General features: G+C 45.0%; 1 protein-coding gene and 1 pseudogene across 2 annotated transcripts; both read right to left on the reverse strand.

Moving 5' to 3' along the window:
- Nucleotides 1-1,529: 1,529 nt before the first annotated feature.
- LOC117662545 (uncharacterized) lies at nt 1,530-26,117 on the reverse strand (annotated as a pseudogene). The gene is made up of 7 exons (XR_015731846.1): nt 26,011-26,117; nt 24,414-25,009; nt 24,043-24,157; nt 23,837-23,913; nt 14,550-14,676; nt 11,867-13,099; nt 1,530-2,853 (listed from the first exon to the last, which is right to left on the reverse strand). The product of XR_015731846.1 is annotated as an uncharacterized LOC117662545 (transcript).
- LOC148116080 (uncharacterized) lies at nt 2,860-9,450 on the reverse strand (the record flags this gene model as incomplete). The annotated part of the gene is made up of 5 exons (XM_087884919.1): nt 9,369-9,450; nt 7,035-7,620; nt 6,720-6,834; nt 6,505-6,587; nt 2,860-2,982 (listed from the first exon to the last, which is right to left on the reverse strand). Coding segments are annotated over exons 2-5 (735 nt in total), but the record flags the coding sequence as incomplete, so codon positions are not given.

The raw sequence follows: 26,117 nt of genomic DNA on the forward strand, positions 1-26,117 counted from the left end.
ATAAGTTTTTTGAAATTTGGAGAAAACCCAGTATCAGCAAAACTGAGGTCACCTGTTTTCACTTAACAGACAAGTTAACTATATACCAGGGATATCAAACTGGCAGTCCTGTGTGTCACATGCAGGCCATGCCCACCTCACCTCCATGCAGGGGAAATGTGATATGTCACAACGCAGCAACGTGACGCTGCAAGTTTGTCACCCATTCTATACACCAAGAGTGGAATTTGGGAACCAGCTGCTGAAGTTTAATTCATCACTGTGCTGTGTACTTTTTAAATAACTTCTCTGATGTTTATTTTATATCAAATAAGACTTTTTTTTTTATTGGATTTGTATACCACCCTACTCCCAAAGGACTCAGGGCGGTGAACAGCCACAGAATAAAACACATAGATACAAAAATTTAAAATAGAATAAAAACGAATTAAATAATTTGGCTGAGACAAATTTAAAATACCCAATAATTTAAAACAAATTAAAATTTACATTTAAAAGGGGAAAAGATTTAGGCCAGGCCAGCTTGATGAAATAAAAAAATCTTGAGTGTGCGACGGAAGGTGTGCAGATCCGGGATCCTCCGTATCTCCAGGGGGAGCTCGTTCCAGATCGTAGGTGCCCCCACAGAGAAAGCTCTCCCCCTAGGGGCCGCCAGTTGACATTGTTTGGCTGACGGCACCTGAAGCCCCTCTCTATGGGAGCGTACTGGCCGGTGGGAGGCTATTGGTGGTAGCAGACAGTCCCGTAAATAACCAGGTCCTAAGCCATGGAGCGCTCTAAAGGTGATAACCAAAACCTTGAAGTGCACCCGGAAGACCACCGGGAGCCAGTGCAGCTCGCGCAGGAGAGGTGTTACATGGGAACGCCACAACGCTCCCATAACCACCCGCATGGCCGCACTCTGTGCCAGTTGGAGCCTCCGAGTGCTCAAGGGGAGCCCCATGTAGAGAGCATTACAATAGTCCAGACGAGAGGTAACGAGGGCATGAGTGACTGTGCGTAGGGAGTCCCGATCTAGAAAGGGATGCAACTGGCGAATCAAGCGAACCTGATGAAAATTTTATATGCTTTTGTGGGTTTTTAATGCATTAATGCTACATTTTATTATGCCATATGAAATACATATACATATATATACATACATACAGATATATATTCCAAATAAAAATATTTCAACATTCTCTGCATTTATATGGCTTCTCCCCTGTGTGGATCCCTTTATGGACTGTGAAATGACTCCTCTAAGGAAAGATCTCTACACACACCATGAATTTATGTGTGTGGATCCTTTCATGATAGACAAAATCAACCTTCGACCTAAAGTCCTTATGGTTTTCTTTCTCAGGTATTACTTGCATTACATAATGAGAAGCAAAGGTGGAAAGGAAGATTGTAACTAGATTAAGCAAATGAAGAAATTGTGAAACCATAACAAGTGACTGAGGATTGATTGAATATCCACCTGCAACTCTGCTCTAGTGGAAATATTCATCAGAGGGGATTCCTAGGAATCTGCACTTCTTCAGTACTGGACTAGACACCATTAAGAGGGCAATAAATCCCCGTTATCTCCATTCATCCTGATTTTTGCCTTGGAAAGTACTTAGCAAAAATCACAACTAGGATTGTGGAGTCACCTTGGACAGGAAAGTCAAAATATTCTCACATATTTCTACAGGACTAGTATTTATATGGAGTATTACCGAAGTGGACCCTTTCATGAGATTTTAGATTACTATTCCTGTTGAAACTCTTCCCACACTCCTTGCACTGATATGGCTTCTCTCCTGTATGGATCTTTTTATGGCAAGTAAGAAGGCTACTTCTTCTAAAGCGCTTTCCACACTCCATACATTGATACGGCTTCTCCCCTGTGTGGATCCTTTTATGGGCAGTAAGATAACTGTTGGTACTAAAATTCTTCCCATATTCCACGCATTTATATGGCTTCTCCCCTGTGTGGATTCTTTTATGGGAAGAAAGATGACTGCTCTGAGCAAAGTTTTTTCCACACTCCATGCATTTATAGGGACTTTCTCCCCTGTGATTCTTTTGATGGCTCCTAAGAGAATAATTATCAGGAAAAATCTTCCCACACTCCCAAGCAGGTATGTGGTTTCTCTTCTGAATGGGTCATTTCATGGGAAATGAGGTGATCGGATATAGAAAAGCCCTTTCCACAGTACATACACTTATATGGTTTCTCCGCTATGTGGATCCTTTCATGTTCCATAAGAGAAGCATTTTCACAGAAGCCCATTCCACATTCTCTGCATTTATATGTCTTTCCCCCTTTGTGAATTCTTTTATGGGAAGTAAGATTACTGCTTTGAGTAAATGTCTTTCCACACTCCATGCATTTATATGGTTTCTCCCCTGTGTGGATAAACTTATGAGAAGTTAGATGGCTACCCTGAGTAAAGCCCTTGCCACATTCCATGCATTTATACGGCTTCTCCCCTGTGTGGATCCTTTTATGGGAGGTAAGATCAGCATTCCTCCTAAAGCTCTTTCCGCATTGTACACATTTATGTGGCTTCTCCCCTGTGTGGATTCTTTTATGGGAAGCAAGATTACCACTTTGAGTAAAAGTCTTTCCACACTGCATGCATTTATAGGGCCTTTCTCCATTGTGATTCCTCTGGTGACTTCTGAGAGCGCAATTATCACGGAAGGCCTTTCCACACTGGATACAAGTATATGGTTTCTCTTTTGAATGTGTCATTTTATGGGAAACGAGGTGACTGGATTTAGAAAAGCTCTTGCCACACTCCAGGCATTTATAGGGTCTTTCGTCTGTATGGATCTTCCTATGGTAAGTAAGTCGACTGATCCAAGAAAAACTTTTTTTAATTCCACTTTGTGATCGGTTTCTTTCATCACTTTTTGGTTGCAGCTGAGTGGCAAACTTCCCTTTTTCCTCTTTTGGATGGATTGTTTCGCATTGTTCTTTGTAATTCTGATCCTCCTGGACATTATTTTCTTCAAAAAGAAACATGAGAAATTGTAGCATGATTAGGAACATGTTTAAAGATAATTTTTTTGTGAAATTTTGCCAAAGAATCATCAATATAATTTGGGTGTTTTCCTGACTGATACGAAAGAATCTGATCTAAGCTTCTACTAAAGATGAATTTCCAAGTGGGCAACTACCAAGTTCATATATCCACATCAAATAAGATTACATCTGCCCTCAGAGAAAACCCTGATCTAATATTTGACAACTAGCGTATGCAAGGCTCTTGTTGACACGGGTCAGTTCCATGTTGCCATGAATTCCTGTGCTGCATCGTATGCTCTACCACCTTGAGCCAAATTAAATCCTTAATAACTATATAACTTTGGACCAAAGACAAGATAGGATAGAAGGATGAAAGAACAATGTAATCTACAAAATCAACTGTAACCATTGCAATTCTACGTGGGACAAACATCACATCAATCAAGAGCCGAGGTGGCGCAGTGGTTAGAGTGCAGTACTGCAGCTACTTCAACTGACTGCTAGTTCAGCAGATCAGCGGATCAAATCTCACCGGCTCAAGGTTGACTCAGCCTTCCATCCTTCCGAGGTGGGTAAAATGAGGACCCAGATTGTTGGGGGCAATATGCTATTTAGTATACTGTCTTTGGTGTAAGCCGCCCAGAGTCCTCGGAGAGTGGGCGGCATAGAAATATGAATAATAAAAATAAATAAAAACCAGGATCCATGAACATCCCAAATCCTTAATCTCTACCCACACTGACACCAAACAGCACAAGATTGATTGAAGCAACACAAAAATCATCTTCCATGCTTGTGAGTTCATTAAAGCCTGGCACTCTACAAGCAATTCCATCAACAGAAATATTGACCTAGCCTACAAACCTCTCAGAATCCAGTCAACCACATAAACATCCAGAGACAGCACTGACCCTCAGCCAACCCATGCAAGCCCTCCAGCAGTAGTTCACCTTCCAATGACACTCACCTTATGTAATCTCCCCAAGACCCATCACAGGACTCTCACTGATGACTCACATCTGACCCATTACAAGACCCTCACTTGACACACCCACCTGAAGCCCTTATAAAGAGAAGAACATTGACACCCCCTAAACTCCGCTGAAGATGTTACCTAGCCTGGTAACAAAATGTTCAGAAACCAACCCACAGTCTCAGAGAATGAACTTTCACCCTCATCCTACACCTTAGCTACGGATATTCACCACTATTGCAAAATCATACACATCTAAGGAGGTAGCTATTAATTTCCTTCTTCAATAAAACAGGGTTATTTTTATCAGAGTAGATGGTTACATCTAACCTCTAAATGTCTTCTCTTAGTTTCTGACCACAGAGATTCTTACCCAGAGAAGCCAGATTCCTGGAATTCTCCAGCATGACCTCCCCATGGAGAGCTTTTTGATCATGATCCAGCTGAGACCACTCCTCCTCAGAGAAATACACAGCCACTTCCTCAAAAGACACAAGATCCTAAACAAGGAAACAAATTTCTCCATTAACAGACAACACCAAGAATTCTCTTCCATCAATTCCAGGAGAGATTTGTAATGAATGAAATGGGCAACTGCTGCAAAATTCAAAAAAAGATTGCACAACTTTTAGCTGATGGCATAGCGTGAAGGATATTTTATCAGGTTTACTCCAGGACTTTTAATGGCTTTTAGTGTAGCCAACTAAGATAGTTTTAGCAGTATCTATAAGGGCAGAAGGAAATACTGGAGAAACTCATCTGACATTTTGGCCAATCGCCTGCTTTATCCACTTAGGGATCATCATGCTCACGCTCTGCACCACAATAGAAGTGTTGGGAGAGCTTGTAATGGTATATAAGATTGATCCTGGAAGACAGGAAGAAGACCCTTAGCTGAGACAATGGTCTGCTCAATGAAATTTGAATTTCAGGAGGGACTCCTCCCCAAGATGGCTGCTGAATGGTAAGAGACTTTTTCTCTCTTGCCAATGATGTGCTGATTTTGCTGCTAAAGCTGTTATTGGCAGTGCTGCTCTCTGTATTTGAATGGGAGCACCTAATAATGACCCAAGGCATCTTTTGGACAGTAGTGGACCTATTTAGCTAGAATGCATTAGTTACAGGAACCTTGAGATTCCTCTAATATTGAAATTCAGCATTATGTAAACACAAGCAATAGAACTAAGTCAAACTAGACTCTTGGACTTCAAGGCAGCTGATTTCAATAAACTTAGAGCTTGAGAAGGATTTCATGGACGAAAATCCTCAAGGGGAAACAACCCAAGAAGTTTGGGAAGTAAGATTATAAAAGCCCAGTCTAGCACAATGCCAGTGAAGAAGAATAGTAAGAGATCTCAAAAGAAAGCAGCATGGCTACCCATAGAACTCTCTGATAAAATGAAAGACGAAAAGGACAAGTATAAAAAGGACAAGTATAAAAAGTGGAAAAAAGGCACATAACTAAGACAGAATATCAGCAAATAGTCTGAACCTGCAAAGATGAAGTCAGGAAAGCTAAGGCTCAAAAGGAACTAAGGCTTACAACAAAAGTAAAAAATAACCAAAAAAAAAAAAAGATGCTTTCAACATGGCGGCTTGCTTATTATTGATTGATTGATTGATTGATTGATTGATTGATTGATTCGACTTATATGCCGCCCTTCTCCGGAGACTCAGGGCGGCTTACAATGCGTTAAGCAATAGCCTTCATACTTTTGTATATACCTGCTTAGTAGGGCTTTCGGCCCCTCCTAAGCGGTGTTCTTTTTATACAAAGTCAGCTTATTGCCCCTACAATCCGGGTCCTCATTTTACCTACCTCGGAAGGATGGAAGGCTGAGTCAACCTTGAGCCTGGTGAGATTTGAACTCGCAGTAATTGCAGGCAGCTGGCAGCTAAGTGCTACTTAACAGCACTTTAGTCCGTTGCACCACCAAGGCTCCTTTGGTAAATTTAACAGATAATAATAAAAAACATCTTGCCCTTGAGACAACATCGGTCTTCTGGGAGGGCCTTAAAACCTGGCTCTGCCAATTGTGTTGGGGTCCCGATAGGGGTGTGCTATGCTGGAGGTGGCAGACTGAGTAAAAGACAAAAGTCCATCCAGAACAACACATGCTTTTGGTTTTTAACCTTCATTTAACCTTTAATTTTAATGCTTTCATATTTATGCTTTTATGGCATTGTAAGCCACTCACGGTCACTCTGGATCAGTGGTGTCAAACTCATGTCATCACAGCGGCATCACGTGATGTCTTGGAACGTTTTTCCCCTTTGCTAAACCGGGCCTAGGTGTGGCCAGCACGTGACACATCCGGCCCACAGCTGGGAGTTTGACAGCCCTGCTCTGGAAAGTGAGTAGTTGGCATATAAATTTAATAAATTTTAAATAAATTTTATTTATTTATTTACGAAAATTTATATGGCTGTCCAAATTGCTTTCATTGACTTGACGTGGCTTACAAAATATATTACTTTGAACTCCAGAACAAAATGAAACCCATCCAAGATTCATGCATTTTTCTCCTACCTGAGGCAGAGGTTCAGTTGCTCTTTCAGCTACATTATGAAGAGGAGTTGATTCTAAAAATACCAAGGACTGGTTTTGGTTCTCTGTGAGAGGAAGAAAAAGTGTGAAAGCAGATTTGATTAAAAAAAAAAAAGAGTTTCCATCCAAGAGGGGCAAAAGAATCAGAGTTAGCTGGATGTCCAATCCTTGTATCACATAGGAGGCACTTCCATTACCTGACATGGTATCCTGATTTTCATTTTTCTGGAAGAACTCCTCAAGCAGTTCTTGAGAGTGTTTGGATGATTCTTTACATCCCTTGGAATATTCAGTGACTGCTTCCAAGGATATCTGGACGTTTCCCAGGAGAAACAAGGAAGAGCAGAGGGAAAGGAATGAATTCCAATACTGCACCCCCAACTTAGGAGACCCCAATGTTCTTCACCAAAGCTGGAAAGTGAGAATGAATTCCCCCACATACATTCTGTAAAAAAAAAGAATGGAACAACTCTAAACTCCTCTTTAGAGTTGCCATGGCTATATTATCACACCTGCAACTCTTCTTGCATCTTTTCGTCCTCCTGGCTCAGCAGGAACCCTTCAGCCAGGGCCACCGCCTGGGAACTTGTCTCCGCTCCACAATCCCGCACCCATTTCTCCATCTCTGGGGGAAGGACAGCCAGGAACTGCTCCAGGAGCACCAGATCCAACATCTGAGCCTTCGTGTGTCTTTCTGGCTGCAGCCACTGAAGACAAAGGCAGTGAAGGTGACTGCAAACATCTCGGGGCCCAGTCACTTTCTGGAATTGTACTTTTCTGAAGTGACAGCACTGGATCTCTAAAGTGTTAGTTCCCACTTCCTGGATCTTCTGCCTAAGACTTGACCCATTCTTCCCACAACTCCAAGGCTGAGCAGCAAAAGGGCCTTTTCCAGTTCCTGCATTTGCCAGGTGTTGTCCTTCCATCTTCTCTTTTTTCCTCTAATCCAGTTACAAAATGGGTCAATGGATCTCCAGAGGTCTTCCTATTCACAAGACCTGGATTTCATGAAGAGTTTCCCCGAGGACATTCAGCCCTCCACACTTGCAAGATGCTTTCATCTTCAGGTGGAGGAGGAATGGTTTCCACTTAACATATCTGAAATAGAAAACAACAGAAATGTCCAGTAATTACAGGGTGACTAATTTAACTACTGAGGTTCCTTCTCCAAAACAAACATAAAAAGGTATCAAATGAATCTACTAATGTTTGGAAAGAGGAAGGAGTATTTTATTAAGTAGGTTGATTTATCTGGTAGAAATGAAGAACATTTCTGGACCAACTTTTTGCAATGATTTAAAATTTATTTATTTTATTTATTTATATTTTATTATTTTATTTTATTTTATTATTTTATTATTTTATTTTATTTTATTTATTTTATTTTATAATTTTATTTTATTATTTTATTTATTAATTAATTAATTAATTAATTAATTAATTAATTAAATGTTTATACCACCCTTCTCCGGAGGGACTCAGGGCGGTGCACAGCCATACTAAAACACATATATCCATAAAATTTAAAAACAGTTTAAAACTGTTAAAACTCTAGTATTTTAAAATAGTTTAAAATACTAGAGAAACACATAAAATGTGGATTTCTGAGGTTCTTGTTAAAGTTATTTCTGTGGCTGTGAATAGAGATAAGAGAAACTCATAAAATAATCTGACTCACGAATGTCTTTGGTCACAAAGAAAAATTAAAATGAGTGCTATATAAGTTAAAGGTAAAGGTTCCGCTCGCACATATGTGCTAGTCGTTCCTGACTTTAGGGGGCGGTGCTCATCTCCGTTTCAAAGCCGAAGAGCCAGCGCTGTCCGAAGACGTATCCGTGGTCATGTGACCCTCATGACTAAACACCAAAGGCGCACAGAACACTGTTACCTTCCCACCAAAGGTGGTCCCTATTTTTCTACTTGCATTTTTTACATGCTTTCGAACTGCTAGGTTGGCAGAAGCTGGGAAAAGTAATGGGAGCTCACCCCATTATGCGGCACTAGGGATTTGAACTGCTGACCTTTCGACCAACAAGCTCAGCATCTTAGCCACTGAGCCACCACGTCCCTTATGTGCTATATAAATCGATTTAATAAATTAAATCAACATTTGAACATATAATAAGAACAGCAGAACCCCATTAACCACCTGGCAGAAATACCCTTGCGGGACATTCAGAAGCCTGAATTAACAAACCACCATCTAATACATATATAGGGCTAAAGCTCAAATAAATAAACCAGCTACAAGTTAACATGATGGTCTGTTTTCATGCAATTCGTAGTCCCCCCCTTTTTAGCCTAATCCACTCTTTCCAACTTCGAGTTCAACACTCAAGAGTGTAAAGCTGCCAACTTTTGACAAACACTGGTGTCATCGGGCACACGGTGCGAATGCCCCATCTCAGCCCCACTTGCATCTCCCGTCTCTGCAACGTCTCCCTTCTTTGTCTTGCCGGCAGAGCCCCTTTGCGGTCGTATGGAAAGGCTGGGAAGCAGCATCCCAGTTCCAGTCCTTGCACCCAGAGCCAACAGGCGGACTTCGAGCCTGCCTCCACTCCTCCAATAAATGGGGAGAAACGACCCCTCTCTTCTGGCGACCCCATTTCTCTCTTTGCTTCCCCCCCCCCGCCGGCCTGGCTCATGCATGGGAAAGGGTGGCAGGGAAGCATGGGACCCCTGATTCCTACCTACTTGGCCCGCTTCCACGCACCCCTCCAGCGGGGGACCCCTTTGCACGGGCTGAGCCGCCACTCACGCAACCTGGGAGTGTCGTCGGGATCCGCGCCCCCCCAAATTTCCCGGCATCCTCTGGGCCTCCCGCAAAGGCCCCGCCTCCCAATCACAGCGGAGGGAGGGGCGGGAACAGAAACAGCAGCCGCTTCCTACGAACACCCCGGGCAACACGTGTCTTCTATTAGCGGAAGATCTCGGCGCATGCTCAGTTCCCTCCTGAAGCTGAGAGCGCCCTCTGGTGGATTCTCCGCAAAGTGCCAGGATTCCCCGAAAAGGCGGGAGAGTTGGAGAGCGTCTCTGAGAGGAAGGGGAAGGCAAGGATGATGGGCATGGGAGTAGGAGGGAAAAGTAAGTTCCCTGTCCGAGAAAGGCTTCGTCGTCTCCACAGGTGGCAGCTTCTCCATCTCCCTCTCCTTTCTGCCCAGGAACCGTCTGTGGAGATGGAAGAAAATCTCTCTGGAGGATTTGAACTTGCTTCCTTCAAAGAACCACCACCCTGAAACGGCCGGGCTGCCAGAAGATGAGGACCCAAGAGCCTTTGTGGAAAACACAGATTTCTTTTAGACAGACAGACAGACAGATAATCTTTAGTTCAATATGTACAGCTTCCGTTCTCAAATTCTTGGCTCTGGGTGCCTAAGAATAATTGAAAGACCGAGTGGCAACTCTTGTGACAAAGGAAATAGTGCTGAAGAAAAACAAGTAGAAAAAGAAAACCCAGTTCCAAAATGGGTGAAAAGCTGAAACGTGTGGATGTTACAGAAATTCTACCTCACGAGGAGGCTCCTTGGTGGAGAAATGAAGAGTGGGGAACATGGCATCTCATCTGTGACTGGAGAAAAAGTGGTATTGTAAATTGAAGGAAAGAAAATATTGAAGAGAGTTTTTTTTTAAAAAATACTAATTTCACCAAACAAAATCAGTTAAGTACATGTAGTCCTCGTCTTACAACTGTTCGTTTTGTGACTGCTCAAGTTAGGAAGAAGTCCTCCGTCATAAACTTCGTCTTGTGCGGCTGCAAAAATTAAATAGTCCTTCTGTCAGAAAATCTGTTTGTGCGGTTGCAGACTTGAGCCAATTTGATGACACATAATCAATTTACTTTCAATAAGGCTGGATAACAATACCAGCGTTGTCCTTTTATGTCTATTCTCATTTTTGTCACAATTTTCCATGTCTGCTACTTGTCATGTAATATTATCGCATCTGTATTTATGACACATCTAGGTTCCTGTTGGATACTTGGCTAGATATCCATCTTCCCTACGAGAACTTTTTCTTAATAAAGCTACTTGATTTATCGGCTCCATATATGGAAACAGATTCAAAGGTGTGGATGTCCCCACAACACTAGGAACTATTGCTTTCACCCTGATATGAGACTCTAAAACCTTCAAGCATGGACCCTCCAAAAATAATCCCATATTTGTAATTTTCAATGTGCCCAAAGATCATTAACCATATGACAGGAAAAAAAACCATACGAACTGTATTTAATTTTAAAGATAAATGTGACACAATCCATTTTAGCTTTTGCCAACCCCATGTCACACCACCCCAAAGCTGTTAGCACCTTCATAGAAAAGCCTTTGCATCACGGATGAAATTCAGCCGGTTCTATACGGCTCGGGTGAATTGGTAGCGGTGGCTGCGGGAGGCTCCGCCCTCCTGCGTGGATGTCATGACGTTTTGCAACATTTTAAGCCACTGTGCATTCACAGGCTTTGCGCATGCGTGGACGGCACGTGTGAGTGAAGCGTGCACACATTTGCAAACCAGTAGGGAAAGTAAGTCAATTTCACCCGCTTTGCATGTGCATTTATAGGCTTTAAAACCACTGTAGCTCCTTTGACAAAAAGGAAATTCTCCCTTTGAAGCTCTTTCCATACGATGCACATTTATATGAGATTATGGGTTGTGTCATAAAGGCACTTTTGACTGAATAATGCTTTCTCATTCCTATTATAAGTCCCCAACTCCTGATTTCATACAGTAGAAAACAAATCTGACTTTGTTGTTTTCATATTCAAGAGATAGTGACTCCTTTGTGAATTGAGAGATGTCTCCTATACATTTCTGGCATGGTTTGTGATGTTAGGACACCCAAACTCTTTTGCTGTTTTACTTTGCAATTAAGAAAACAAAAATCACCACAAAGTTAGGACGCAAAGCCAATGAGCTGTATGTTGAAATTCAGGTTGTATTTTCTAACCCTATACTCCTTATGGTTTTCTGAGTTATTACTTTGCATTACACAATGGGAAGCAAAGATGGAAAAGCAGATTATAACAAGATTAAGCAGTGCAATCATAATAAAGAATTAAGGGTTGTTTATCTGCCTGTAATTCTACTCAAGTGGATATATTCATCAAAAGGAATTCCTAGAAGTGTACATGTCTTAAATGTGTTGGACACCATTAAGACACCATCAATGCCCTTTATCTCTACTTACTTTCCTATTTAGCAAAAATTACTATCAGGATTAAGGATTCATCCTGTCTGCATTGGACTGGAAAGACAAAATATTTTCACGTTTGTATAGGTTTGGTATTTATATGCAGTATTGCCCAAGTGGAGCCTTTCATGACATTTTAGATTACTATTCATTAAATCTTCCCACAATCCTTGCACTGATATGCCTACTCTCCGGTATGGATCTTTTTATGGAAAGCAAGATGATTACTCCTTCTAAAGCTCTTTCCACACTCCATACACTGGTACGGCTTCTCCCCTGTGTGTATCCTTTTATGGGCAGTAAGGTAACTGTTGGTACTAAAACCCTTCCCACATTCCACACATTTGTATGGCTTCTCCCCTGTGTGGGTCCTTTTATGGTAAGAAAGATTACTGCTCCAAGCAAAGGTCTTTCCGCACTCCATGCACTTATAGGGTCTTTCTCCCCTGTGATTCCTTTGATGGCTCCTAAGAGAATAATTATCAGGGAAAATCTTTCCACACTCCAAGCAGGTATGTGGTTTCTCTTCTGAATGGGTCATTTCATGGGAAATGAGGTGATTGAATAGAGAAAAGCACTTTCCACAGTCCATGCATTTATATTGTTTCTCCCCTATGTGGATCCTTTCATGTTCCATAAGAGATGGGTTTTCACAGAAACCTATTCCATGTTCTCTGCATTTATATGGCTTATTCCTTGTGTGGATTCTTTTATGGGAAGTAAGATTACTGTTTTGACTAAATGTCTTTCCACACTCCATGCATTTATATGGTCTCTCCCCTGTGTGGATGAATTTATGAGAAGTAAGACGACTGCCCTGAGAAAAGCTCTTTCCACACTCCATACATTTATATGGTTTCTGCCCTGTGTGGATGAACTTATGAGAAGTAAGATGACTGCCCTGAGTAAAGCTCTTTCCACATTCCATACATTTATATGGTTTCTCCCCCGTGTGGATTCTTTTATGGGTAGCAAGAGCACCACTTTGAGTAAAAGCTTTCCCACACTGCATGCATTTATAGGGCCTTTCTCCATTGTGATTCCTCTGGTGGCTTCTAAGAGAGCAATTATCACGGAAGGCCTTTCCACACTGGATACAGGTATACGGTTTCTCTTTCGAATGTGTCATTTTATGGCGAATGAGGTGACTGGATTTAGAAAAGCTCTTGCCACACTCCAGGCATTTATAGGGTCTTTCTTCTGTATGGATCATTCTGTGATAAGTAGGTCGACTGATCCAAGAAAAGCTTTTTTTAATTCCATGTTGTGATCTGTTTCTCTCATCCCTTTTTGGTTCCAGCTGATCAGCAGACTTCCCTTTTTCCTTTTTTTGGTGGATTGCTTGGCGTTGTTCCATGTATTTTTTTCCCTCTTTGACATTATTTTCTTCAAAAAGAAACAAGAAATTGTAGCAAGATTAGGAACATGTTTAAAGATCAATTTTCCCCCCTGAAATTTTGCCAAAGTAACATCAATATAATTTGGGTGTTTTGCTGGTTTATACAAAATAATCTGATCTAAGATTCTACTAAAGATGAATTTCCAGGTGGGCTACTGCCAAGTTCATATATCCACATCAAATCAGATTACAACTGCCCTCAGAGAAAACCCTGATCTAATATTTGACAACTAGCGTATGCAAGGCTCTTGTTGACACAGGTCAGTTCCATGTTGCCATGAATTCCTGTGCTGCATCGTATGCTCTACGACCTTGGGCCAAATTAAATCCCCAACAACTATCAACCTGGGGCACTCATCAAGTGACCACAATCAGGAATGGCAAATTAACCACAGTGGAAAATCACATGACTGTGACTGTACTTACAATTTAATTGTTTTAAATTAAAACAATTGTTTTAATTTAAACAATTAAATTAATTGTTTTCCTTTTTCATACTCCTCTGTCCTTTGGAATTCTCATCCTGGTGCTGGGATAATTAGCAAAAAGGGAATCAAACCTGATTCCCAATAGCAGTAACTGAGCGGGATCTTGGAGTCCTAGTGGCCATGGTGGCACAGTAGTAAGAATGCAGTACTGCAGGCTACTTCTGCTGACTGCCAGCAGTTGAGGTTGACTTAGCCTTCCATCCTTCTGAGGTCAGTAAAATGAGAAGCCAGATTCTTGGGGGCAATATGCTGACTCTGTAAACCTCTCTGTTTAGAGAGGGCTATAAAGCAGTGGGGTATATAAATCTAAATGCTATTGCTAGTGAACAATCACTTAAATATGATCCAGCAGTATGTGACAGCAGCTTAAAAAGTCAATGCAATCCTGACCTATTTTCAACCTAGTCAACCTATTTTTCCAAAGCACCAGAAAACAAGGCAAGAAATAATGGATGGAAACTAATCAAGGAGAGTAGCAACCTAGAACTAAGATCTTTCCAACAGTAAGAACAATTAACCAGTAGAATGGCTTGCCTTCTCAATCACTGGAGACTTTAAAAAAGAAACTGGACAGCAACTTGTCTGAAATGGTATAGGATCTCCTGCTTGAGCAGGAGTTCAGACTAGATCTCCAAGGTCAGTTCCAACTCTGTTATTTTGTTATTCCTTGTCACTTCCTAGTCATCCTTCTCAGGAATGGGACAATCCACCACGGCCAAGTTACTACGAGTCAACTCGTTGCGGGACAATTCAACGCAGAATAAAACAGTGATAATTCACTGGTTTTTTCGATATTATTTTAATTTTTGTCATTCACATTTCATTTGGTCCCTCTTTTAGTGATTACTTTAATGATTCTATTCCACCATTTCTTTGATATTAGCGTAATTCTCCTTCTGTGGCGAGTTGGCTGCAACGAATTAAGATAGAACCAGATTGAGGTTCTTACCCACAGAAGCCAGATTCCTGGAGTTCTCCAGCATGACCTCCCCATGAAGAGCTTTTTGGTCAGGATCCAGCTGAGACCACTCCTCCTCAGAAAAATACACAGCCACTTCCTCAAAAGACACAAGATCCTAAACAAGGAAACAAATTTCCGCGTTAAAAAACAACCCCAAGAAGATTTTGAGACTTCTCTTCCATCGATTCCAAGGGAGATTTGCAATAAATGAAATGGGCACCTGCTGCAGAATTCAAAATAAGATCCCACAAATTTTGGCAGATGGCACAACGTAAAGGATATTTAATCAGGTTTACTGCAGGATTTTCAATGGCTTTCACTGAAGCCAACTAAAAGTCTTAGCAGTAGCTCCAACTCTTTCTATGTGGGCAGAAGGTAATACTGGAGAAACCCATCTGCCATTTTTGCCAACTGTCTGCTGCATCCACTTAGGGACCATCATTCTCATGCTCCCCAGAATAACAGTGCTAAGAGAGGTTATAATTTTTTTTTTATTTCGAATTTATATACCGCACCTTCTCCCGAGGGACTCGGGGCGGTGTACAGCCAGCTAAAAACATACAATGCAAACATTAAGAGTAGCGCATGCTCCAAGATGGCGACCCGGCTCTAGGCTCGCTGTGATAGAGATGGGGTGTCTTGGCTTGTGAGGGTCTCCGGGGGGGGTCGTTTGACCATCTGGGACCCCCTGCCCGGCAGGCGTGCTTCTAGTCGGTTGATTGAGAGCTTTTTGGGCTCTCTAAGGTGCCGATAACAGCGTGGCACCGACGCTCCGACGAACAGCTGTTCCGAGGCCGCCATGAGAAGGGCGGCGTTTGTGATCCATGGGCGGTGGCGGCAGCGGCAGCGGAGGAAACAGAAACGGCCAGCCTTCGGCTATGTTTGGATGGTTGGTGCGACGGCTGCGGTGGGGACGCTGGCATCGTCGCGGACTGCACACACCCCCCCGCGTCGGAGCAGTGGAGGTAGACGCCGGGGGGAAGGAAGCGGACGTCGAAGGAGGTGAGGGTGAATGGAAGATGTTGGTGGTGCCCGCGATGATGCCAGCGCCTCCGCCGACGCCGTTGCAGCAGCCATTGGGATGGCTGGAGTCGTGTAGCCGAAGAAGAACACGAGGGGGGAGCCTCCATCTCTGAATTTTAAACCTTGGCAACTTCGGGCCGCCATGGGGCTCTGGGGTAATTCCCAAACTTTAGCTCCCATGGCGAGGCCTCCTTTATAACCATCTCGGGGGGCTAGGACTGGGCATATAGGATGGTTGGAAGACCTGGAAGACTCGAGGGGGGGGTTAATGAGGGTGGAGGGGCTGTTGGAGTTACTGCGCAGCCCTGGTTAACCCTCTCTCCCCCCCTCCCCCCCCCGTCCTAGTTGGGCCATTATCAGGCCCTATGATTAACATGCTTGCCCTGCCGGTTTCTGCTCGATGGAGGTGGCTCCCACTTATTTTCCTCTATCTGCTTGCCTGCACTATCCATCTATACGCTACCTGTATGAATATTGTGGACAGCTTACTTTCTTCTGGAGACTTTGGACCTGGCTCTGTTTGTTATCTAGCACACTGGCTGTATGAAAAATGGCAGCTTACAGGAGGATGAATGGAGCCGGTTTCTATCATTGTTTCACTACCGATGGGATGTACTATCTCCCCCATGGCTAGTTGGCCAACCATCGTGAGAGGCTGGTTGGACGATTACCCTCGAATTGGTTGGAACATTGGACTCCCCCACTGCCGTGAGAGGACAGTGGAGACTCTTCCGCTTATGGTCAACCTGCCTTTTTTCAGGACAATTTGGACTATCATGGAGCCCTGGGCCACACCTTATCACTACCTCAGAGCTTAGGTGTACCTAAGGGCACAGCTTCTTGCATTGCGAGAGTCCCCCCTCTCGCAAGCCTGGCCCTCCACGTTATTGAGGGCCTACCTCAATGACGGGTCTTGGAACCCAGAGAGGTGGCATGCGGCGAAGAGGGGGTTGAGGGGTTTTTTATGTAAATTTTTGGAAAAATTTTTAAGGGGTCCCGGGGGGAGGGAGGTAAAATTGGAACTAGGGTAGTGGGTTCGGGGGATAACCCACCAAGGGGAAGGTCAGGCCTGGCCACTATACGCGGCGGGGGGGTGGGAGTTCCGGAGGAAATAGGGGGGGTCAAGCTTGTCCAGATTGTGTTTTTACCATCGGTACTGTGAGGGGGAGGGGTAGATATGGCGGGAGCAGGGGGCCATATCATGTTAAGGGAGCGCGTACCCGCTGTCTCCATGCGGTAGCGTGCTCCGTCCCCCAAGGCTCCACTCGTTCTCCAGGTTGCACAGACCCTCAGGGCCCAGGCCTTCGGCTGATGTTGTGCAATGCCAGGTCCGTAGTAAATAAAGCCCCCCTCATTTGTGATCTTGTTCAGGAGGGGGGAGCGGACCTGGCAGGTATTACGGAGACCTGGTTGGGCCTGGAGGGAGGGGTCCCTCTGGTAGAAATGTGCCCACCAGGCTTCCACGCATTCCATCAACCGAGGTCTCAGGGGAGGGGCGGGGGAGTAGCGGTTATTATTAGAGAAGGTTTTAGGCCGAGGGAGGCCACTGTTCCTCAGACGGCCGGTTGTGAGACCCTCCTTGTGAAGTGGGGTTATGGGGTTCAGATGGGTTTGCTGATCACGTACCTGGCTCCCTGCCACGTGGCAGCAGCCCTGCCCGAGCTACTCAACGTTATCGCTGCGGTGGCGGTTGATACCCCCAGACTTATGGTCATGGAGGATTTCAACCTGCCGTCCGTGGGTGAGATGTCTGAGGTGGCTCGGGAGTTCATGGCTTCCATGACGGCTATGGATCTGACCCAGCTAATTCATGGCCCTACGCACATGGAGGGAAACACACTGGACTTGATTTTTGTCTCTGGACAGTGGCTGAGTGATCTCGAGATAGGGGACATAGTCATCGAGCCCTTGTCATGGTCGGATCACTCTCTCCTTCGCCTTGATCTTCGAACCGCTGCACCCCATCACCGATAAGATGGTACCGCCCCAGGCGCCTGATGGAACCTGATAGGTTCCAGACGGAGCTTGGGCCAATGCCGGAGGTCCTGGCTCACGCCTCGACTGGAGACTTAGTGGCCGCCTGGGATAGGGCGGCCGCTGGAGCTCTGGATCGAGTCGTGCCTTTGCGGCCTCTGACCCGGCGCCGATCTCACCTGGCTCCTTGGTTTACTGAGGAGCTGAGGGAGATGAAGCGCCGGAAAAGACGCCTAGAGAGTAGTTGGAGGGCCAGTCGCACTGAATCTGACCGGACACTGGTAAGATCTCATATTAAGAATTACCTAGTGGTGATAAAAGCAGCGAAATGCACTCATCTTGCTGCTCTTATTGCGTCATCAGATAACCACCCGTCCGCCCTGTTTAGGGTGACCCGCTCCCTGCTCCACCAGGAAGCGAGGGAGGACCCCTTGGAGGGAAGAGCCGAGGACTTTGTTCAGTATCTGTATGACAAAATCACTCAGATTCGGGAAGATCTGGACTCCGACTGGGTAGATCCAGCGGGGATGATGGAGGCAGGTCCTGAGAATGTTATCTGGGATGAGTTTGACTCTGTGACCCCTGAGGACGTGGACAGGATTCTGGGTAGACTGAATGCGACCACATGTTTGTTGGACCCGTGCCCCTCCTGGTTAGTGCTGGCTTCCCGGGAGGTGACGCGAGGCTGGCTCCAGGGGATTATAAATGCTTCATTGAGTGAGGGTGTCTTTCCCGCCACCTTGAAAGAGGCGGTGGTGAGACCTCTCCTCAAGAAGCCTTCCCTGGACCCGGCAATATTGGCTAATTATCGTCCAGTCTCCAACCTTCGCTTTGTGGCGAAGGTTGTTGAGAGTGTGGTGGCACGACAGTTTCCCCGGTACCTGGATGAAACAACGTATCTAGATCCGTTCCAGTCGGGTTTCAGGCCTGGGTACAGCACGGAAACGGCATTGGTCGCGTTGGTGGATGATCTCTGGAGGGCTCGGGACAGAGGTTGTTCCTCTATCCTGGTCCTATTAGATCTCTCAGTGGCTTTTGATACCATCGACCATGGTATCATGCTGCACCAGTTGGAGGGGTTGGGGGTGGGAGGCACCGTATTACGGTGGTTCTCCTCCTTTCTCTCCGACCGGTCGCAGTCTGTGTTGACAGGGGGGCAGAGGTCGACCCCGAGGCCCCTTATATGTGGGGTGCCACAAGGATCGGTCCTCTCGCCCCTTTTGTTCAACATTTATGTGAAGCCGTTGGGCGAGATCATCCGTGGTTTCGGGGTGGAGTACCATCAGTACACTGACGACACCCAGCTGTACATCTCCACCCCAGACCACCCCAACGATGCCCTTGAAGTGATGTCCCGGTGCCTGGAGGCCGTACGGATCTGGATGGGGAGAAACAGGCTCAGACTCAACCCGAGTGGCTGTGGTTTCTGACGTCCCGATATAGTCAGCTGGTGCCATCACTGACTATTGGGGGCGAAGCATTGGCCCCCACGGAAAGGGCTCGCAACTTGGGTGTCCTCCTGGATTCACGGCTGTCTTTAGAAGAGCACTTGACGGCCGTGACCGGGAGGATTTTTCATCAGGTTCGCCTGATCCGCCAGTTGCGTCCCTTTCTGGATCAGGACTCGTTACGCACGGTCACTCATGCCCTCGTCACCTCCCGTCTGGACTATTGTAACGCTCTCTAAATGGGGCTCCCCTTGAGGAGCATTCGGAGGCTCCAACTGGTGCAGAGTGCGGCCGCGCGGGTGGTGATGGGAGCGACGTGGCGCTCCCATGTAACGCCTCTCCTGCGCGAGCTGCACTGGCTCCCGGTGGTCTTCAAGGTTTTGGTCATCACCTTCAGAGCGCTCCATGGCTTAGGACCTGGCTATTTACGGGACCGCCTGCTACCACCAATAGCCTCCCACCGACCAGTGCGCTCCCATAGAGAGGGGCTCCTCCGGGTGCCGTCGGCCAAACAATGTCTACTGGCGGCCCCCAGGGGGAGAGCCTTCTCTGTGGGGGCACCTGCTATCTGGAACGAGCTCCCCCCCGAGATACGGAGGATTCCGGATCTGCGTACCTTCCGTCGCACGCTTAAGACGTTCCTATTCCAGCAAGCCGGCCTGACCTAAACTTTTCCTCTTTTAAATGGGAACTTTAAATTTGGTTTTAAATTATTGGGGTTTTAAAATGGTTCAGCCAAATTTATTTAATTTGTTTTATCTCTATTTTAAATTTTGTATTTATATGTTTTATTTTATGGCTGTTCACCGCCCTGAGTCCTTCGGGAATAGGGCGGTATACAAATTTAATAAAATGAAATGAAATGAAAATTAAAAACAATTAAAAGGATATATATTAATTTGGCCCCAATTTAAAATGACAAACCAGTTAAAAATGTTTTTAAAAAATGTTATGTTAAGCCAGCCCGGCTTGCTGGAAAAAGAAAGTTTTAAGGGCACGGCGGAAGGCACCGAGGTCTTGAATTCTCCTTATCTCTGGGGGCAGCTGATTCCAGAGGGTAGGTGCCCCCACAGAGAAGGCCCTCCCCCTGGGGGTCACCAGCCTACATTGTTTGGCTGATGACACCCCAAGAAGGCCCTCTCTGTGGGAGCACACAGGTCGGTGGGAGGTCATCGGTAGCAGCAGGCGGTCTCGAAGATAACTAGGTCCTATGCCATGGAGCACTTTAAAGGTGGTGACCAACACCTTGAAGCGCACCCAGAAGACCACTGGGAGCCAGTGCAGCTCGCGCAGGGATTGCACATGGGATTGACTCTGGGAGACAGGAAAAAGAGCCTTAGCCGAGACAATGGTCTGCTCAATAAAATCTGAATTTCAGAAGAGAAAAACAAGGGATTGGGAGGGGGGGTTCTTTCAGAATTGCAACATTAAATTATGTAGTGCTAGAATTCATTGTCCTGGTTCTTGTCTGGACTACCTCGAAAAGCTAACAGAGCCCATCCAGGGATCTGTGTGAGGATCAGGGGTGGGCTGCTGGGGTTCGGGAGAACCTCTAAGATTCTCTGCAGTTCAGAGAACCCCCAAATCCCACTCCTTGCTGGCCCCGCCCATCCCACCCCTCCCAAGAGTCCCCATGTGGCCCATTTTGGATGCAGGTTAAGTGCAGGGTACGTGCGGAGGCTCAAGTAGGGAGAAAAACGGGCCTACCAGAAGTTCGGGAAGGCCTCCAGAGCCTGGGAAGGCCATTTGCGCCCTCCCAAAGGCTTGACAAAAGCCCCTGGAGCCCAGGGAGGGCGAAAACACCCCCCCCCCGCCATGGTGCAGGAGGCCAACTATGCCACACCCACCATGGCCACGCCCACCCAGCAGCCAGGCAGAGAACCGGTTCCTTGCTAAACTTTTTGAAGCCCACCCCTGGTGAGGACTACCAAAACGTGGGTGAGATGCAGCCAAAGGTCTGGTTCTCCTCAGTTTCCAAGGAAGCTGCTCACTTTCTGAACCAGAGCAGTGAAGAACAATTCCTGAGAAGACATTTCTCAGATTTTGCAAAGCTGAAGTGTTGGTTGGCATCCAGGCACCCAGGTTGTTAGAAATTCCTCACCAAGTTCTAAGTGCTTTGATTACGAGCCGCTTGGGCATACTTTTTATTTACAGGTATTTTATTTGGCCATTTTATTAAATCTTTTTTTTAGTCTGGTATACATTCATTCATTTTTATACAGCAATGTGATGTGTCTAGGAAGATAAGGTTGAATCCAGTGGTGAAATTCAAATTTTTTTACTACCGGTTCTGTGGATGTGGCTTGGTGGGCATGGTGTGGCTTGGTGGGCGTGGCTTGGTGGGCGTGGCAGGGAAAGCCTGGATAGCTCAGCAGACTAATGCATTGTAATTTAACTCCAGCTGTCTGCAATTAGTAAGTTTGAATCTCCCCAGGCTCAAGGTTGACTCAGCCTTCCATCCTTTCTAAGGTAGGTAAATTGAGGACCCAGTTTGTGGGGGCAATAAGCTGACTTTGTAAAAATATACAAAAGTATGAAGGCTATTGCTTAACGCATTGTAAGCCGCCCTGAGTCTCCAGAGAAGGGCAGCATATAAATCAAATTTAAAAAAAAAAAAGGATACGGCAAAATCTCTATTTCCACCCCACTCCAGGGGAAGGATACTGCAAAATCTCCATTCCCACCCAACTCTGGGGCCAGCCAGAGGTGGTATTTGCCGGTTCTCCGAACTACTCAAAATTTCTGCTACCGGTTCTCCAGAACCTGCTGGATTTCACCCCTGTTGAATCCTTCCAAGGAAATAAAGACGAGTATGGAGACTCCTTTTAACCATTGCTATATCTCTAATCATTTGAAATACCTTTTACCTTAATTATACTTTTTAAAAAATGTTCTACAACATTACAGTAGATTTTCTTTTTTGGGTCTCCATACCACTCTTGAGAAGTAGGCCAAATTGGGTGTGAATGTTCAATACTCAATCTAAATTTTTATGTTGCTTTGAAACAGCAATATTGTTCCATGGCTTAGGACCCGGTTATCTACGGGACCGCCTGCTACTACCAATAGCCTCCCACCGGCCAGTACACTCCCATAGAGAGGGGCTCCTCCGGGTGCCGTCGGCCAATGTCGACTGGCGGCCCCTAGGGGGAGAGCCTTCTCTGTGGGGGCACCTACGATCTGGAACGAGCTCCCCCCGGAGATACGGAGGATCCCGGATCTGCGCACCTTCCGTCGCGCCCTTAAGACTTTTTTATTTCATCAAGCTTGCCTGGCCTAAATCTTCTCCCCTTTTTAAATGTAAATTTTAATTTGTTTTTAAATTATGGGGTATTTTAAATTTGTTCAGCCAAATTATTTAATTCGTTTTTATTTTGTTTTAAATTTTTGTATTTATGTGTTTTATCTTGTGGCTGTTCACTGCCCTGAGTCCTTCGGGAGAAGGGCGGTATAGAAATTTAATAAAATAAATAAATAAATTGTGCCCTTTTTCCTGGATTGTGAGGTTCCGAGCTGAATCATTCATGCCCTGGTCATCTTTTGTTTGGATTACTGCAATATGCTTTATTTGGGGCTACTGTTGAAAAGTATTCGGAAACTACAGCTGGTACGGAACACAACAGCATGGACAGTTCTGCAGGCCCCTAGGATGATACTGTTATGTGCGGCTGTAATGGTAGCTGGTTTGCTTCCAGATCCAATTCAAGCTGTTGATTATCACCTCTAAAGCCCATCATGGTATGGGACCTGGTTATCTGAAGAACCGTCTTGCCCCAATTGGATTTGCCCAACCCACTTGTCCGGACACTTTACATTAACAAAGTAATTTTGGCTAGTAGGTCCAGGAGAACAGCCTTTCCTGCTATCATCCCTGCCATTTATAACATGGTATTCCTCACCGTGAAATCCACCCTACCCTACCCTTTCTAGCCTTCCTTAAAACTTGTCTCTTGTTGTTTGGCCTGGGGCCTGAATGGGGACGGGTCATCCTGGAAGTTACTAGATTAAAAAGAAGTTCCTACATCCACTCCTTCAAAAAAAAATCTCCCTCTCTTAGCTATTTCTCTGTGAATTCTAATGCTGCATCTATTGTTGCTTTAATCTTTCATATTATTTCAGCAGATTGCATGCTGCCCAGAGTTGCATGTCAGTGAAATGGGTGGCATATAAATATAATAGACGAAAATAACAACATTTTGCCACTGGAGATGACATCTCCCTCCACTTTTCTGGCTGTTCAGAAAAGCCTGAAAATAACCAAGACCTACATACAAACAACCGCGAAAACCTCAGAAAACATATATATATATAGATCTTTGGTTATTCGGGTTTTCTCCCGCGTGAAATTGGAAGTGTTTTGGCAACGTTTCAACGAAGTCTCCAAGACACTTCCAATTTCACGCGGGAGAAAACCCGAATAACCAAAGACAAACACCTGCGAAAACCTCAGAAAACACACACACACACACACACACACATGTATATATATATACACACACAGTATATATATATTGTATATATATAAAGTGTTTTTCTATTGAAGCACCTGGTCTACCCCAATATGGGAGGGAGCATAGTTCGAATCTGAGTAAGGGAATGGCTAGCTGATGAGAGCTAAATAGCTTGAAATAGGTCTATACTACTCTCCCTTTATTTATCAGCAAATATAAATTTTATATGTGTGTGTGTGTGTGTGTGTGTGTGTGTACAGTTAATATCTCGGGTTTCTTCCCGTGTAATTGTAAACATATCCTTAAAAGGGTAGTAGTATGATATATATAATATATATATCATCCAAGATTCATAGATGTTTTCCAACATTTCTCCTACCTGAGGCACGGGTTCGGTCACTCTTTCAGCTACATCACAAAGAAGAGGTGATTCGAAAAAGGACTGCTTTTGGTTCTCTGTGAAAGGCAGAAAAAGTGTGAAAGCAGATTTGTTTTAAAAAATTGAGAAATTCTACTCAAGAGGAGCAAAAGAATCAGTTAGCTGGATGTCCAAACCTCACATCACACAGATGCAGTTTCCATTACCTGACATGGTATCCTGATTTTGATCTTTCTGAAAGATCTCCCCAACCAGTAGCTCTTGGGAGAGTTTCGATTCTTTCCTTCCCTTGACATACTCAGTGGCTGCTTCCAAGGATATCTGGACATGATGTCCCAGTAGAAACAAGGAAGAGCAGAGAGAAAGAAATGAATTCTCATACTGCACCCTCAAACTAGGAGACCCCAATGTATATCACTGAAGATGGACAATGAGGGCGGAAGAATTCCCCAAATACATCTTCTAAAAGAAGAATGAAACAACTGGCCTTAGCAGTTCATAATCCCAAAAACTCTGTCAGAGAGACATTGACAAATTGAGAGAGATCATTAGACCTGCCGTGGCTATATTCTCACACCTGCAACTCTTCTTGCATCTTTTCCTCCTCCTGGCTCAGCAGGAACCCTTCAGCCAGGGCCACTGCCTGGGAACTCGTCTCCGCTCCACACTCCCGCACCCATTTCTCCATCTCTGGGGGAAGGACAGCCAGGAACTGCTCCAGGAGCACCAGATCCAGCATCTGAGCCTTCGTGTGTCTTTCTGGCTGCAGCCACTGAAGACAAAGGCGGTGAAGGTGACTGCAAACATCTCGGGGCCCAGTCACCTTCTCGAACTGTACTTTTCTGAAGGGATAGCAATGGACCGCTAAAGTGTTAGTTCCCACTTCCTGGATCTTCTGCCTAAGACTTGACTCATTCTTCTCATAGTTCCAAGGCTGAGCAGCAAGAGGGAGTTTTCCAATTCCTGCATCTGCTGGATGTTGTCCCTCCATCTTTTCTTTTTTCTCTAATCCAGTTGCAAAATGGGTCAATGGATCTCCAGAGATCTTCCTATTCAGAAGACCTGGATTTCACTAACAGATCCTGATCAAGTTTTCCAAGGACATTCGGTCCTCTACACTTACAAGATGCTTCTGTCTTCAGATGGAGCAGGAAAGGTTTCCACTTTACATATCTGAAATGAAAAAGAGATATTTTTTTTAATTTGATTTATATGCCGCCCTTCTCCGGAGACTCAGGGCGGCTTACAATGCGCTAAGCAATAGCAAATTTCCAGTAATTATAGCATAACTAATTTAACTACTGGGTATCCTTCTCCAAAGTAAAATAAAAAGACTAAGGAACCTACAAAGGTCTGGAAAGAGGGAGGAGAATCTTATTAGGTAAGTTGATTTTTCTGGGTCTGGGGGAAATGCAGGAGAACCTTTCCGGACCAACTTTGTGCAATGATTCAAAATACTGGAGAAATACATAAAATATGTTTTGGATTCCTATTTCTGAGTTCCTTATTCGACTGATTTCTGTGATTGTGAATAGAGACAGTCTCTTTAAATCGCGAATGTCACAGGTCACAAACAGAAATTGAGACGAGCGCTATACAAACCTATTAATTAAGTAAACCAATCAATATTTGAATGTATAATAAAAACAACAGAAGCCCATCTGGCCCAACTCCCTTTGGGAACTTGAGAAGCCTGAATTAACAAGCCGTCATCCAGTGCATATAGCACTAACACCCAACTGAACAATCCACATACTACAAATTTAACAAGATCTTCTGATTCACACAATTCTTACAAACACATCCCCCCTCCACTTCTTAACTCGACGCAAGTCTTTTTCCATCTTCCACTTCAAACTCCCAGAGTGTAAACCTTTTGACAAACACTGGTGTCATCGGGCACAAGTGCGAATGCTGCATCTCAGCCCCACTTGCACACACACACCCCTGTCCCTGCAACGTTTCCCTTCTTTGTCTGCTAGCAGAGCCCCTTTGCGGTCGTGGGGAAAGGCTGGGAAGCAGCACCCCAGTTCCAGTCCTCGCCCTCCCGCTGGCCTCTGCATGGGAAAGGGAGGCAGGGGAACATGGGACTCCGATCCCAAAAGAAGACTTGGCCCGTCTCCACCCATGCCTCCAATGCGGGACCCCTTTGCATGGGCAGAGCTGCAACTCACAGAACTCGGGAGTCTCGTCTGGATCCGCATCCCTCCAAGGCTTCTCGACAGCCTCTGGATCTCCCGCAACGGCCCCGCCCCAGGCTCCAGGGGTGGTGACGTCTTCC

The sequence above is a fragment of the Pantherophis guttatus genome, chromosome 2 (genome assembly GCF_059756535.1).
Source record: "Pantherophis guttatus breed Tessera chromosome 2, ASM5975653v1, whole genome shotgun sequence".
NCBI lineage: Eukaryota > Metazoa > Chordata > Lepidosauria > Squamata > Colubridae > Pantherophis > Pantherophis guttatus.